Source organism: Populus nigra, chromosome 7, assembly GCF_951802175.1.
Source record: "Populus nigra chromosome 7, ddPopNigr1.1, whole genome shotgun sequence".
NCBI lineage: Eukaryota > Viridiplantae > Streptophyta > Magnoliopsida > Malpighiales > Salicaceae > Populus > Populus nigra.
The window spans coordinates 16751064-16766125 of NC_084858.1; the positions used below are offsets into that span (position 1 = coordinate 16751064).

At 28.9% G+C, this 15062-nt stretch overlaps 1 protein-coding gene across 1 annotated transcript; it reads right to left on the reverse strand.

Annotated features, from left to right (window-relative positions):
- Positions 1 to 8838: 8838 nt before the first annotated feature.
- On the reverse strand, positions 8839 to 11007 carry LOC133698714 (beta-carotene hydroxylase 2, chloroplastic-like). The gene is made up of 7 exons (XM_062121743.1): positions 10520 to 11007; positions 10354 to 10413; positions 10190 to 10261; positions 9921 to 10055; positions 9561 to 9686; positions 9376 to 9432; positions 8839 to 9273 (listed from the first exon to the last, which is right to left on the reverse strand). Exons 1-7 carry the CDS (start codon positions 10919 to 10921, stop codon positions 9196 to 9198), a joined length of 930 nt encoding a protein of 309 aa, XP_061977727.1. The 5' UTR covers positions 10922 to 11007; the 3' UTR covers positions 8839 to 9195.
- Between the last annotated feature and the right edge of the window lie 4055 nt (positions 11008 to 15062).

The following is a 15062-nucleotide window of genomic DNA, read 5'->3' on the forward strand; positions in this document are numbered from 1 at the left end:
TGAATGTTATGTTCCCTCCGTTTAATAATGAGGAAATAAGAGACAATGGTAGGACGATGAGCACCCGGTAGTCAAATTGGTTCATGAAGATTTTCACTCTGCTTTGTCGAATATCCAGATGTCGACTCTTCCATGGGAGAGTGTGAAAGCAATGCAAGTAGATGTCGTGCTTTATTTTATAATAAATGAAATTAAATGAATTTAAAGTAACTTGCAAACCCTTCCTGGAGTCTGCAGTTTGTTCACGAATTATTAATAATGATAATATTTTAAACTACTAATCTATACTTTCCAGGCTATGTTGCAATTAACACACACACACACACACACACTACTAATTCTAGAATCAAACAGACAAAATAATGAAAGTAAGATTGCAACTAAAAGAGAGCTAGCATTTACTAATGAAAATTTATGTTTACAGCCTTAGACTCTCCCTCCAAATGTGATTTTTACGCAGAAATTTAGTACCAGAGGATCATTTAGAGCTTACAGATACTAATTGGATTATAAAGTAGAACCAAATAACCAAACTAACAGCCTCTAAATCTATCTATCAGCCTCTGATGTTACTGTTAAATTATTGTCTAGCAAGCTTGATTTGAGAGAAATAGCTCCGAAAGATGTAGTTCGCAAATTTGAGTGTTGATTGCTATTTTTCTTTTTTTCTTTTTTGTTATAGTTTGTACTCAATTTGTTGCTGCACTCTGTTGCGGGTCGGAAAAAAAAATTAACGTAAAAAAAGAATGTCAAGAAAAAAAAAATTGAGATCCAAATCATTGGTTTAATTAGTAAATTAAATAATATGATTTTAAAAAAAATACAACAACAATATATAAACTAACAAAAAAAATATGACAACAAAAAAAACCTAGAAAAACTGAGTTAACTTGCAAATTTCACAACCATAAATATAAGATTGAGATAATCTCATAGAAAAAAACACAGGAAAAAAGTTCAAAGACTAATTCATAATAAATCAAATGAGAACATGATAACTCCATAAAAATAAAAATTAAAAGAAAAAAGTTTAAGCTCAATCTCTAATAAATAAAATGTTGAATGATGAAAATTAAGAAAAAAAATAAAATTAATAAAAGGTTAAAAAAACTCGATCAGAGTCTACTCGGGTCAAGAAGCAAAATCTCTGACCTAGTCGTGATACTAGGGTGACTACGTTCAAAAGCAAATTAAATAAAATCATTAAGCTCAATCACTAAACAATGTTAAAAGACAAAAAAAAAGAAATTTAATTTAAAAAAGCAATGGAAAAAAATATGAGTCAACCTCGATTAACTCGCAAACCTTACAACCATGAGTATAGGATCAAGATAACACAATAGAAATTAAAGGAAAAATAAAGGTAGGAAGATCGATTTCCAATAAAATAAATGTTGAAGGATAAAATTTAAATAAATTAATTTTTTAAAAAAGAACTAAAAAAAATAAAAAGTCAACTCATGTTAACCTTTGAAACTAGTGATTTTGGTCATGAATCCGAGACTAATCCCATAGAAGGTAGACCATAAAAAAAAAGGGCAAAACTCTAAAAAAGAGAAGAAAAAATAATTAGTTTTTTTTTTTATAAAAAAACCAAGTAAACCCGGGAAAACTTCCTAAACATAGTCTAATATCTAAAACTTGCAACTTGTGAAATCCTGGATCTAAGTTCAATCAAGAAGCTTAAACCCTAACCAATTTAATTTTGAAGGATGAAATCGTGAAAAAAATATCAATTTAAAAAATTTATCAAAGTAAAAAAGATATCAATAACAAGAATGAAAATCAAATTTGATAGAAAAAAAACATATAAAGGATGAAATTGTAAAAAATAGAACAATAAAAAAATGATCCAAAAAAAAAAAATAGCAATAAAATAAATGAAGACCAAATTTGAAAGATTAAAAAAGATGAAAGAATAGTGAAATAGAAAAACAAATGCAATTTTATAGGTTATTTAAAAAAAGGTAATCAGAAGGAAATTGACCAACTATGAAGGAAAAAGAAATTGAAGAGACTGGTTTGGAATCTTAAAAGAGCCAACACTAAATTCAAGAAGGAAAGAGAGAAGAAAAAAAAGAAAAGAAAAACAAATGATAACCGATGTCAAATTAGAGGCTCGTCTTATCCATGCACCACCCCATTGCATAGGGGATGCCGAGATATTCCAAATGCTACCCCAAAAGATAACGATTGGTGGTCGGACGACCATGTACGCATTGTCCAAACAACATAGGAGTCGACCACATGCACCCCTAATTTTTTTAATAATATTTAATATATGTCAATCACAATAATATCTCTGAGTAACCTTTAAATTTATAATAAAACCAATGTAAAATGAAAAAAAAAATCGTAGTGAGAGAATTCTATTGATTTTGTCTTTAAGAGCATTAAAGTAATTACACTATTTTTAAAAATTAAAAAGACGAGAACACCCCTAAGTAATAGACATTATATATTTTTTTATTTTAGGTTTAAATTGTTAATTTTATTGTAAAATAAAATATAAAATAACCAATCTAATCCTATACAATTTATAAAAAATAATTACATCATGATAAAAATACCACCTTGCCTCCAATACCTAGTTTAAAAGTTTTTTAAGCCACAGACTATTTTGTTAAATCACTATTCTAATAAATAGTGGGCCAAAGAAAATTTCATCAAATCACTATTCTAATAAATAGTGATATCTTCCTAGAGCTACAATAGTTTCCCTTCTAGCTTTAGATTTTTTGTAATTTATGATTTATAGTCCTTTACGATACATGTCCCTCGCAATGCATCAAGTTGTGTTGTAACTGCCCACAATTATGCTTGATGGTGTTAAAAGTAATTTCAAGTTATAGTATTTATATTTTGATATTTAATAATTTTATGCTCACCACATTAAAAGAAACTCAAAGGACTTGTGCTTTTATTATTGCACAATTATTCTTCATTGTCTAACATCACTAAAGATTGGAGTAGTGATTTTTTTTTCAAACTTTTAATTTGATCATTGAAATTTATTTTGTATAATTGAGCCATTTTAAGCTCAAATTAGCACTCAAATGGATTATTTTTTGGGAGGAAGGGTTGAGTTGAAAGGTAAAGAACTAGATTTGAAAAAACAGGGAACATAAATGGCTACTTTGAAATTTATTTGAAAAATTCATTTTAGTACCCTATAATTTTTTAACTATTAAATGACATGTCCATTTAATTTTATAAGAAATTTTTTTTTGATATCAAACTTTATTTTTCTTATTTCTCAGTTCTTTTTATATGGGAGGAGAGAGGGGTTTACTGGATTCCGTGTAAAGAGAAAAAGTTGTTGCAATGATTTCAATCATCAAATGATTGATTTTTTTATCAAATAGTTCCATATAACGAGAGGAATTCAAATTAAGTGTTTTTTTTTTATTTTTATCTTGAACATGCTTTAAAATCCATATCTTAGCTTGTGAAAATTTTTAGTTTCGAGTTTATTTTAGGGTTTGAGGTGGCTTGTTTGTATTTTTGGATGTCATTGATTGATTTAACAAGGTTTTTAGGATGTATTTTAGATATTTTGGGTTAAAATGAATTTTTAGAAGAAAAAACAGTAACCCTGTTTTTTCGGCCACTGAAGTGGTTGGAATTTAGGGAGTTTTAGACGACACATCGTCTATTGTTTTCAAAATAAATTATGGTGGAAAAAATTATTTTCTTTTTTTATTTTGATTTTTTTAATTAAGACTTTTTAAAACAATTTTTAAGTTTGTATTTTACTTCTGTGATTTTTTCCCTTTTATTTAGCCTTTTTTAAATAGTGATTATTTTTTAATTATATTGGATGTGTTGAATTTTTTAAGTGGTTAGTGTGATTCATCTGTAATTTCTTATTATATTTTATATAGATTAAGTTTATTTTTAAAAATAAGAAATGTTTATTTTTTGTAATATTTTTAATATGTGCAGCCTTGAAAAATATTTTTTTTTCATTTTATTTTATTCAATAAATCTTATGTGTATGTCAATTTCTATTACAAATTGATTTTAATAAACAAATCACAACCAGATAAATAACTCCTGTTGTGATATTAAATATCTTGATGTACATTTGTCTCTCAGTTTTTTCAATTTTGTTTTAATTTATTGTTAATGACCTTTTTCTCATTTTTTACACAATGGTTCTTAATTTATTTAATTAGATGTGTGCATAAGTTTTTTGATTTACATTTAGAATTTTTTAATGTAAAAAACCGCGTTGAAAAATTCTACATGTTCAGTTTTTTTTATCATATATTGATGTTTTCAATTTGATCCTTAGTCTTTGGATTTTTGATTTTTTTTCCTTGACTTTTTTATAAAATTTTTATTGTTTTTAATTTTACAATTCAATCAATGTTTATAGTGTATTTTTCTTTTCATTTGGTTCTCATTCTTTTGATTTTTTTAAAATTTTTTTTATTGTTTTCAATTTAACTCTCAAATTAAAAATTTATTGTTATCCTTTAATTTATTTTTTATTTTGATTTTAACTCTGATTCTTTTAATTGCTATTTTTTATTTTTTAATTTATTTTGTGTATTTTTTTCGATTTCATCCTTCAATATTTCATTTCCTAAGAATTGACTTTCATTATTTTTCATGTATAGTGCTTATGGTCTGATGACTCAATTCATGGGTTTGAAAAGCTAATAGGAGCTGACTTTTTTTTGCTTTATTTTTGTTTTTGATATCATTGTTCGACAATGTTTTTTTGTTTTTTTTTCAAATCCTTTTTTACAATTGATTTTTGATTGTATCATCCATCTATAGAGTTATCCCGATCTCAAGTGCCAGGTCACAGGTTTCGCATGTTACCCTGCTTTTTCCAGGGAAATATTTCTTTTTTTTTAATAATTTTTTTGTTGTTGCCTTTTTTTTTATATCATATTATCAAATTAATCCCAAATTAACCCTATTATTGCATTTCTCTTAGTTTTTAAAAACATAATTCTCTTAAACATTTTTTTTCGAGTTAAGAAAAAATTATTCTAGCCCGTGGCATTGAACGAGCCACCATTCTAGTATTCAAACTCAATTAAAGTTTTGTTTATTTTAAAAAATCAAGAACACCATAATAGTAAAAAAAATTAAAATCTTTCTATTTCTTTTATTTAAAAAAAAGACATGAAAGTTTCTTATATTAATTAACATAATACAAAAACATTGTTTTAATTTAATTATAACTATATATACCGATAGATAAATTAGTAATTTTTTTTTAACCTCTTTTGGAAGACTCAAATCAGAATAAAATGATGTATTCATATTTGATATGACATGAGAGGATATCAATCCATAAATATCATGACTTCTGCTGAAGATTACGAGTAAGGATGGATTCAGGAGATTTTCCATGTAAGTGGATGCGACAAATATATATGGGGAGACAATATTCTTGCTTTGCAACCATCCAAATTTCGTTCATGGAGTCAACCAGCATCATAATTAACTTTCTGTTCATGCAAATATCCAACACGCCTCGACAAAGTCTTTCGGCATCGACAATTAACTTTCTCCAAAAGAAAAAAGAGCAAACCACTTAACCTTTCCTAGATTAATTCTAGTTTACAGCCCTGCACTGGGTTATAGTATATAGTTCGGATAAAAGAAATTTAAATGTAAAAAATAAATATTTAAATGATAGAGTGTGATCTGGTATAGTCATTAAACTTGGTATATATGTATGGTAAATCAATTAATCTTAAAATCTTTTGATCTGGTATAGCCTCGATCTACTTGGCTGACCCGAATGATCATTAGGAAAAATTTGAGGATGAAATTGATAAAACAAATGATGAAAGTTAAAGAAAAAAAATATTCCAACATAACTCTTTATCTGACTCGAGTTTAAAATTAAATATGTAAAATTTATCTCGATGTAATCCAATCGACTTGGATAGCTCAAAAACAACTTAGATGATCGGTAAAAAATATTTGAAGATGAAATTGAAAGAATAAACCTTTTGATGCAACTCTTTTGCTAACCTCAGATTAAAATTAAATATGTAAAATTTGTCATGATCAGTTATCTTTTAAATAATAGGTAAAAAAAATTAAGAATTTTTTTATTGAAAAAAAGGATGAAATCAGGGGGGGATGCCCAAGGTTTTTTTAGCATGTACGTGAGTGTTTATCCGAACTGATCAATTTAATATATTAATATTTAAAATAAATAAAAAACATCATTTTAATATAATTTATAATTAAAAACCACCGTATACCACAATACCTATTATAACATTACTACTGTTTAGAGAGCAACATGATTGATCAAATTGGAGGGTCATTGTTGGGCACCATCTTTAGGTGCATCTTTTCAGGCTAAGGTAAAAAATCAAAGTAAAAGTTGAAGAAAAGGTTATCGACCAAGGTAAACTAATCAACTTTGATGTCGGAACCAAATAATTTATAATTACATTGCTAATCAAACTGGTTATGGTTTGATCCAAAGAAGATATTGTTTTTTAATTACATTGCTAATCAAACTGGTTATGGTTTGATCCAAAGAAGATATTGTTTTTTTTTTTTTAACCTATATGATGTGGTGCTAATCCTCACAAACACTTGACAGGTATAAGATGATGCTGTCGTCGATGCATAGAAAATTTACGAGTCTCCACTCTCCACTAGCTACAAAGTGAAGCACTGCATGGGCCACTAATTAAGATTACATTTCTCGTATAGATATTGGCTGGAAATGTAGGGTTTGCAAGATGGGGCATCGGCGTGTGCTACTGCAGAGTTAACACGTAGCTTTGGAACCCCATTATTGGAGAAGAAAGGTCATACAATAATCATCAATGGAGGGGTTGAGTCATCGCCACACCAAAGCTTCGTGGGGGCATTACTTTACCCTAGTTTTGGATTCATGCCATTGTTTGCTTTCTTCTTCTTTTGAGATTGACATGAACAGATTCAAAAAAAAAAAAAAAAGTGATTGGATATCGTATATTTATTATTATGCAAGCCGTTAATGACAGGTATCAATGACCTCGGTGGTTTATTTATTTATTTATTAATTGTCGTGTTTAACCCCGTGGTTTAGAAGAATATTATAGCTAGCGAGTTCATGGTTTTGAGATGTTTTATAGGATGGAAATCTTTTGAATTCAACTTCAATTAATAAGAAAAATTAAACATTGATACAAGTTATAAGGAAAATAAAATACTATAAAAATCGTATAAGAGTTGGGCTAATCATTTTTAATAGAAATGAAATCTATTGGTATTCTTGTTTAAATGTAATAAAAACAATACAAATAAACATACTTATAATAAATTCCAATATGATAATATAATCAAATAATCAAGATCAATTACATAAGAATAATTGAGAAATCAAAATTGTTTCACCCTTGCAACACAAAACCATACACAAAATCAAAAGAAACAACTTCCCATTGAAGTCTATGGTATTAGATGTTTCTAAGTTTGTAGAAGTATAATAATAATTATTTTTCAAAGTATTTTTTACTTCGAAATGCATTAAAATAATATTTTTTTAATTTTAAAAAAATTATTTTTAAAATCAACACATCAAAACGATCTATAAATAAAAAAATAAATTTTTTTTCAAAAAACTTTTAAAATACAAAAACAAACAAGTCATGTCATAGTTATTTTTACAATATGTATTCTAGGTATATCATGTCTATCTAGATCCTATGAATTTCTTGCAGTGGTTCGTGACCTAAAAATCTCTAGCAGTTGACACCTGAGAATATTGAGATCAATAATGGAGTTGTGTCTCCTCCCACAAACAAACACTCATGCCCCATGGGGAAATCCCTTTACCCTATTTTTGGACATATGTCACCGTTCACTTTCCCCTTTTAAGACAATAAATAAATAAATAAATAAATAAATAAATAAATAAAAGGAGGACATCATCTGTAAGGAAATTCAAAAGAATGTGACAGGACATCATCATCTTTTATAATGTAAATAGTTCAAGAAAGTTTATCTGTGTTCTTGTAACTAATTACTCTTTTAGGTCAAAGATTTGATAGTGAAACATACTCGTCTGCAGTTGTATACACTGATTTTTCTAGTTTTTGTGCATGTTGGAGGTGGACGAATGAGACTCGAAGGGAGTTGGCATATGGGCCTACCCTATTTTTTTATTTTTTTTAAAACACAAAATTATTGTTTTTAAATTATTTTAATATATTAATATAAAAATATTTTTTTAAATTAAAAATAACTTAACCCATAGCTAACACAGATGTGAGTGAACGAGTCAAGCAAGAACCTTAACTCAATTATACGTACTAATATCAAAAATATTAGTAACAAATTTTTATTTATAAAAAACCATTATAATCTCAGCATTTAAAAAGAATTTCATTCAATATTTCTCATACCACGTTTACATTTCTTTTATATATATATATATATATATATATATATATATATATATATATATATATAGTAATACATGTGTGTTTGGAAATACGAACCAACTTGTATTTAAAAAAAAATTAATTTTTTTATATATTTTAAATTGTTTTGATATGCAAATTTTAAAAATAATTTTATTTAAAAAAAATATAATTTTAATTTATTTTAATATAAAAATACTTTAAAAAACAACGCAAGGGACTTCATAACTTGTCATCATTTTAGGCAAGATAACTTCATAACTTGTCATCATTTTAGGCAAGATAGAGCTGCAGGTAAAGTATTTGGTAAAGATGGAATTGAATGGTAGTTTTTTTTTTATTTTTTTTTTGGAGAATTAGGAATTGATCTTTGAGTTCCTTTTACTGCTACTTGGACAAAGAAAAACACAGTGGCAAGGTCAAGATTGGGTACTATAAATTAAGGACAACAGGAGCTATTCTCTCGTTTATTTCATTACAATATAGGATATTTGTACAAATTACACACAATTACAAGCTTAAGATATGTAAGCAGCAATGCTCAAAATCATTTTAGGTTCAAACATCTGAGGGGTGCTATAACAGTATGAGACATGCAATCTTTGCAATAATTTTTTTTTTTTAGTATATAGTCCCCCACATTCAATAGAGTCATCATCCTACATATCTAATTTCTTCCGGTGGGGTATGGAACTAGCAATCAAACTGAAAATATTTTCTCATATTATTGACTTGGCTGTGGCTCTAACATTGAGAATTGATCCAAAATTTTTCCCAATTTGGCAGATTTAACTAATCATAACCCCTTGGATGATTTGGTTCTCCTGTTGATCTCCCTTTCCAATTCTTCTTGGCCTCCAACTTCCTCAATTTCCTGCTCCACACACAAAAAAAAGTTTCAATTTTTCACGATTATTGGGGGTAAACCGCAACACAAAACGTAGCCTAAGCCTAGGCGAGGGTCCTAGAAACTCACCTTATGCCCTAGAAACAACCCATATGGGACGCCATTGAATTTATCTGAGTGGTGGATCTAAACCCAACGTCAAAATCACAACAAAGAAGGTATGATGATGGTCAAATTTTGGGAACACGTCAATCAAAGAATGGCACCATATGATGATCAAATAACAGTGACTGGTGTGCACATTATAAATTTACCTGGTGAGCTGCTGCTACCCTGGTGAAATATGGGACGTCTGCAATGGGCCCTACTGGAAATCTCTTGTGAACAAGACCATCATGGACAAACATATAGGCCATGCCGAACACTGTAATTCCTAGACCCTGATCAAAAAAGTCAACAGGAATAAAGGGTAAATTTGAGAATTAGGAAGTTGAATTTCTAGTCAACAGGAACAAAGGAAAAATTTGAGAATTAGGAAGTTGAATTTCTAGTCAACAGTCATACAATTAGAGAATTAGTTAGGTCCATTCGTTAGGAAGGAATGGAAATAAATTAATGATAATGTAGCAGACCAAGAAAGATTGGAGGGAGGAAGGAAAGACAGTGAGACTTACAGCACCGAAACAAAGACCAGGTACAAGGCCCTCATTAAAGAAACCATAAGCGACAAGGGAAATTGCCGGGACTGCATTGATTATGGCAAACACATCGTTTAGCTCAAATGGCCCATCTCTTGGTCTATGGTGAGACTGCAAGATAACATAAAAAACAAATCATTCAGAAAAGGAACTGAACCTGATTGCTTCTTGTATTAAGAAAACTGATCTTTATTGCATTTTCATGGAGACGAGACTGGCTGGGAGTTGGATGGCTTTAGCATTACCTCATGCATGTTCCACAAAGAAGCATGCCAAAGTTCTTTATGAGCCCATCTTGCCCAAAATTCCATCCCCACCTAAAAATAACAAAAAAAAACCTCAAATTGAGCCTCAAAAAACAAAAAGAAGGAAACCCAGTAAATAATTGAGAAAAGAAATTGATACTTACAGCAGCACCCACTGAAAGGGCAAATGTACCAAACATTTCAGGCCAAGACACTTTCCCTCCCTGTTACCACACACAAACAAGTTCTAGAGTCTATGGACATATACGAAAGACGGTCTAAGGATAATACAGGATTTGAAACGAGAGAACAAGGAGAAAAAAAAAGTACCTCGAGCCAATAAAACCTATAATAAACAGCCAAGACGGCCGTGGAAGTAATCCCCAAACTAGACATAACAGCTGCAATCAAATAAGTATCTCTTTCTCTTTGCTTTCTTGCCAATCTTTCAGCCACGCGAGGCGTCAAGATCTGGTTCTTGTTAACATCTTTAGGCTCTTCTTCTTGTTGATTCTCGAGATGGGCACTAATTGGTTTCGTTTGATCTTCAACTACAAAACAAACAGCAAAGCTTGTTTTTCTTGGAACTTTGAATCCATAGTGTAGAAGGTTTTGGTGTCGGATAAAAGGAAGGGAAAGTGAGGTTGTTGTTATTGGTTTTTGAAGGAGATGAGAGGTGAAGCTGTACCCGGAGGGCTTGGATACGGTGGCAGCGGTGATTCCTGACGCCATAATTGGTGGCTGGTGGTGTTAAGGTTTGGAGAGGGGGGGAAAGAAGGGGATTGTGGGTGGTCTAACGAAGGTGGAAATGGGGTTTAAATGGAAGACCATAAATAACTTTTTGTGCTTTTGTGGCTTTTTTTTTTGGAGTAAAATAAAATCTACAAGGTTAGATTTGCTACCATTTTTGTACTCACTAATTAGATGTTTTTTTTACTATTCATGTTTCAAGTTTTATTATTAATTTCAAATTCAATTAAACCATGTAAAAAATTAAAATAATAATTAATTAAATCATTATTATTTTATTTTTATTGAATACTAAATCATATACATTTAATTTGTTTTAATAAATATGATAAAATATACAGATTAAAATACAATAGTATAACAATTTAAATAAAATATCTAGAGTATTTGAATTTAAACATGATCAAAAGGATTTTAATATGTATAAAATGAAATTTCTTTGTATTTGATAATTTATTTTACTATGCTTATTTATTCTAAATGTAATGCTATTTTCTACAAGTATATTTCTTTCGAGTGTAAAAATATCAATTGGTCTACTATACACTAAATCTGTCTCCATCTTCCTTTTTTTATATATAAAATCTTTATGAAAACTTAATAATATAATTATATAAAATAACAATTATTTAATACACACACGCGCGCACTGATAAGAAAAAAATTTAAAAATGAAAGCTAAAAATATAAAACGTAATTTCGAGAGAAAGAAAAGGGTAAATGATAAGGAAGTGGAGGTTAAAATGTGGACATGAGGAAGATGACAGATGTCGGAATCAAACAGGAGAATACGAGGTCCTTGAACCGCCTCTGGATTGTCTCGGAAGCGACAGCGAATCACATGGGACTTATAATGGACTTCGCTCGCTTTTTATTCTGCCACGTAGCATCCAGTATCATCCCTAACCGCCACCCCCTTTTTGGGATGCTCTTGTCTGCTACTTGGCAAGTTTCAATTGGATACTTTTAGATACACATGTTCATTTTCTAGTCGTTTGTTGTTGAAACTTGAAACCTGGCATTTTATCTTCGACATAACCTGATAATTGCTCGCATTATGATGTGTTATGATAGGAGTGAGATATTTTTTTAATTTTTTTTTAAAAAATTAGGTGTGGGTTGTGAATGAGGTGTTTTTTAAAGAATAATATACTTGATGAACAATGATAGCAAACTCAGAATTTTTTTTTTAATAAATCCGACAAAGTAAAATTAAAAAAAAAGGTAAAAGTAAGAATGATTAGAATTAAAAAAAATCATATATCCCTACTATTATATGAAATTTTTTTTTATGTCATTATATATCTTAATAAGACTACTCAAAGATTACAATGAATGCAAGTTGTTTTGTTCTCTACGATGAACCTTCTATTTATGAAAAGAAAACATCTGAACTTGAGGATCCCAACGATACCAAAAGAGATGCATATTACTTTATAGAAAAGATAAAAAGTGTCTCATTTATTATAAACATAGTTTTTTTTTTCAAAATCTTCAAGTATAATATCCAAAAATTAAGAGGGTTATCGATGAATCAACATTTATTATTTTTTATTTGTTTGTTTGTTTGAAATTGTTCTCCAAAGAGCTGACCATGAGAAGGTTAAGATCCTTTATTCTTGGGCTTAATAGTCTGGCAAGCTGCCAGATCCATCGTTTCTAAGTTCAGCTAAGCATTAAGTCTAGATGTATGTGAGTTTGACGAGCTGCTAAACCTGTCGTTCTTAGACTCAATTAGATGTTGAGCTTAGACGCTTGTGGTTTCGGCGAGCTTCCAGGCCTATCGTTCCCGAGCACAGTCAAACGTTGAGTCCAAACCCTCCTGATGGATCAAAGATATTTTATTCTAATGAGATCATAAATCAAATATATTTTATTTTGATTGAACAAGCCAATCTTACCCTTACAAGAAAGAGAAGCACCCAGGGGCTATAAAGAAGGAAACAAAGATAATTACCTCAAGTTTAGTTTTTCTCTTTAATTACAAGGATCGATGAATCTTAAAAGTTTTTTCTAAAAATTATAATCAATTTCTCTCTAAACCAACACTATTTTAATTATTGAAGAGTCTAAATAGATAAAAGAGAGCTTTTATAGGTAATAACAGTGATCTACTTGCATCTTTAATGTGAAAAGAGTGAATTAAATTGTCAAAACCAAGACATTAATGATTTTATCCGAGTAAAGTATCGAACTTCAAGCTTACAAGATAAAACTGGACGTAATCAAATAACATTAAACTTTTTGATGCAATCTCTACACTATATTTGATCATAAATATAAAATAACCTTTTTTTTCTGTAAAGATTCTTATATATTATGGCTACGGAGTAATTGATAGCAATAGCTTTAGGTGGCCAAACCGGTTACAAGGAGCACAGGCCAGTGTTCCATAATTTTGCCCATTCCTTGATTAATTATTAAGATAGCCTTTATTGCCATTTCAAGATAAAAAAAAATAAGGATATTGGAAATAAAAAGAATAATTTTTTGTATATTTTATTTTAAAAATATAAAAAATTACATAAAAATTGTTATAAAAACAAATTAATTTATATTTCTGTTTCTATTTTTTCAATAAAATTTGTTTTTGCTTCTTTTATATTTATTTTTTTATCCTGAAAAATATCAACTAAACACAATTTAAAATCCCATTAATTCATTAGTCATTACTCGGTCCATTCTCAATGAATTATTATGTATACTGATAATTATAATTTTGCATTCTTTTGAATTTACTTGGAAATTAATTTAATTTCTTGATCGTGACTCATTAAGATTTCATGGATATAATTCTAATTCCACCGTGACAAACCAAGGAAAGAAAGAAAGAAAGAAACTTGTGGAGCTAGCATGTAGTTCAAAGATGCAGCTGATCTCTTAAAAAGCCAGGAATAAAATAAAATAAAATATAGGTTTTGTTCATATAAAGCTAATTTCATTCTTCTTACCAACAAATACTAAGAATAATACAAATAAAGTTAATTACATGAATTATCATACATAATCAAATGAACAAATGAAATGTTAATTAGTCTAGTGGTTAATTATACACTGTTATATCTCTGCAAAAACAAGAACACAAGTTCGATTTTTAGAAATTGCACTTATTGCAAAGGACAACCACAAATCTTGAACGAGACTAGTCTCATCCTTTAAAAAGGTGTGAGAATGTTCAGGTAAGAAAAAAAACATAATAAAATAAAAAATTGTGTTAATTAGCATCATACATGGATTCTACATGTTACTTATAAAATATTATTTTAACCAAATCAAATGTATAAATAAAAGGATGATTAAATTAATTAGATCACATTGCAATGAGATATGCTGACAACTAAGTTTCTAATAATAATTTTCTTTTTTAGAATAAATAGAGATATATTGGTTGTCTACGTAATTCTTTATAACGGTCCACGTACATTTTACTGTTTATCAAGGTAGTATCTCTTAATACAAGTGCCAACCACGTATATATTCCTCCACCATTGTGGAACCGAGTTTCTCAACAAATTAATAAGTTTAAAACATTATATTAATAAAATAATTGGAGACCCTCCTTCCTATAAATAAAATAAACCTACCTCCCCGTTAATGCTAGCCTAACCCATTAGCAACCAACAGTTATCAAACATTTTCTTCAGAAAAGTAAGGGGAAACAATTTTCACTTGTATATTATAACAAGATTCCATTTCCATCTATGAGAATATCGTTACCCCATGCATTTTTTCATATATAATAAGGTTTTTTTTTATAAAAAAATCATTAAACAAATTTTAACTTAGTAAGCCCTTTCAAAATCTAATTCAGTCAAGTTAAAATATTATATAGAAATTGACTAATTTGTAATTTAATGAAAATTAATTTGATTTTTTTTAAATTTAAACTTTTAAAAAGAAACATTTTGAAAATAATGACAACACATATATCGTACCTTGCACCTGATCTCGTGTGATGACTTCTTCTAGACTTGGACCAATATCGGCGTGACATCTATTCTAACATGGAGGGAATCAATCATGTAAATTTTAGTTCTCAACTCTGACTTGGGTTCGATAGAATACATGTTTTCTTAATCATTTATCATTGTTAACAATAAGCTAGTTGCCATTTTTCTCAAAT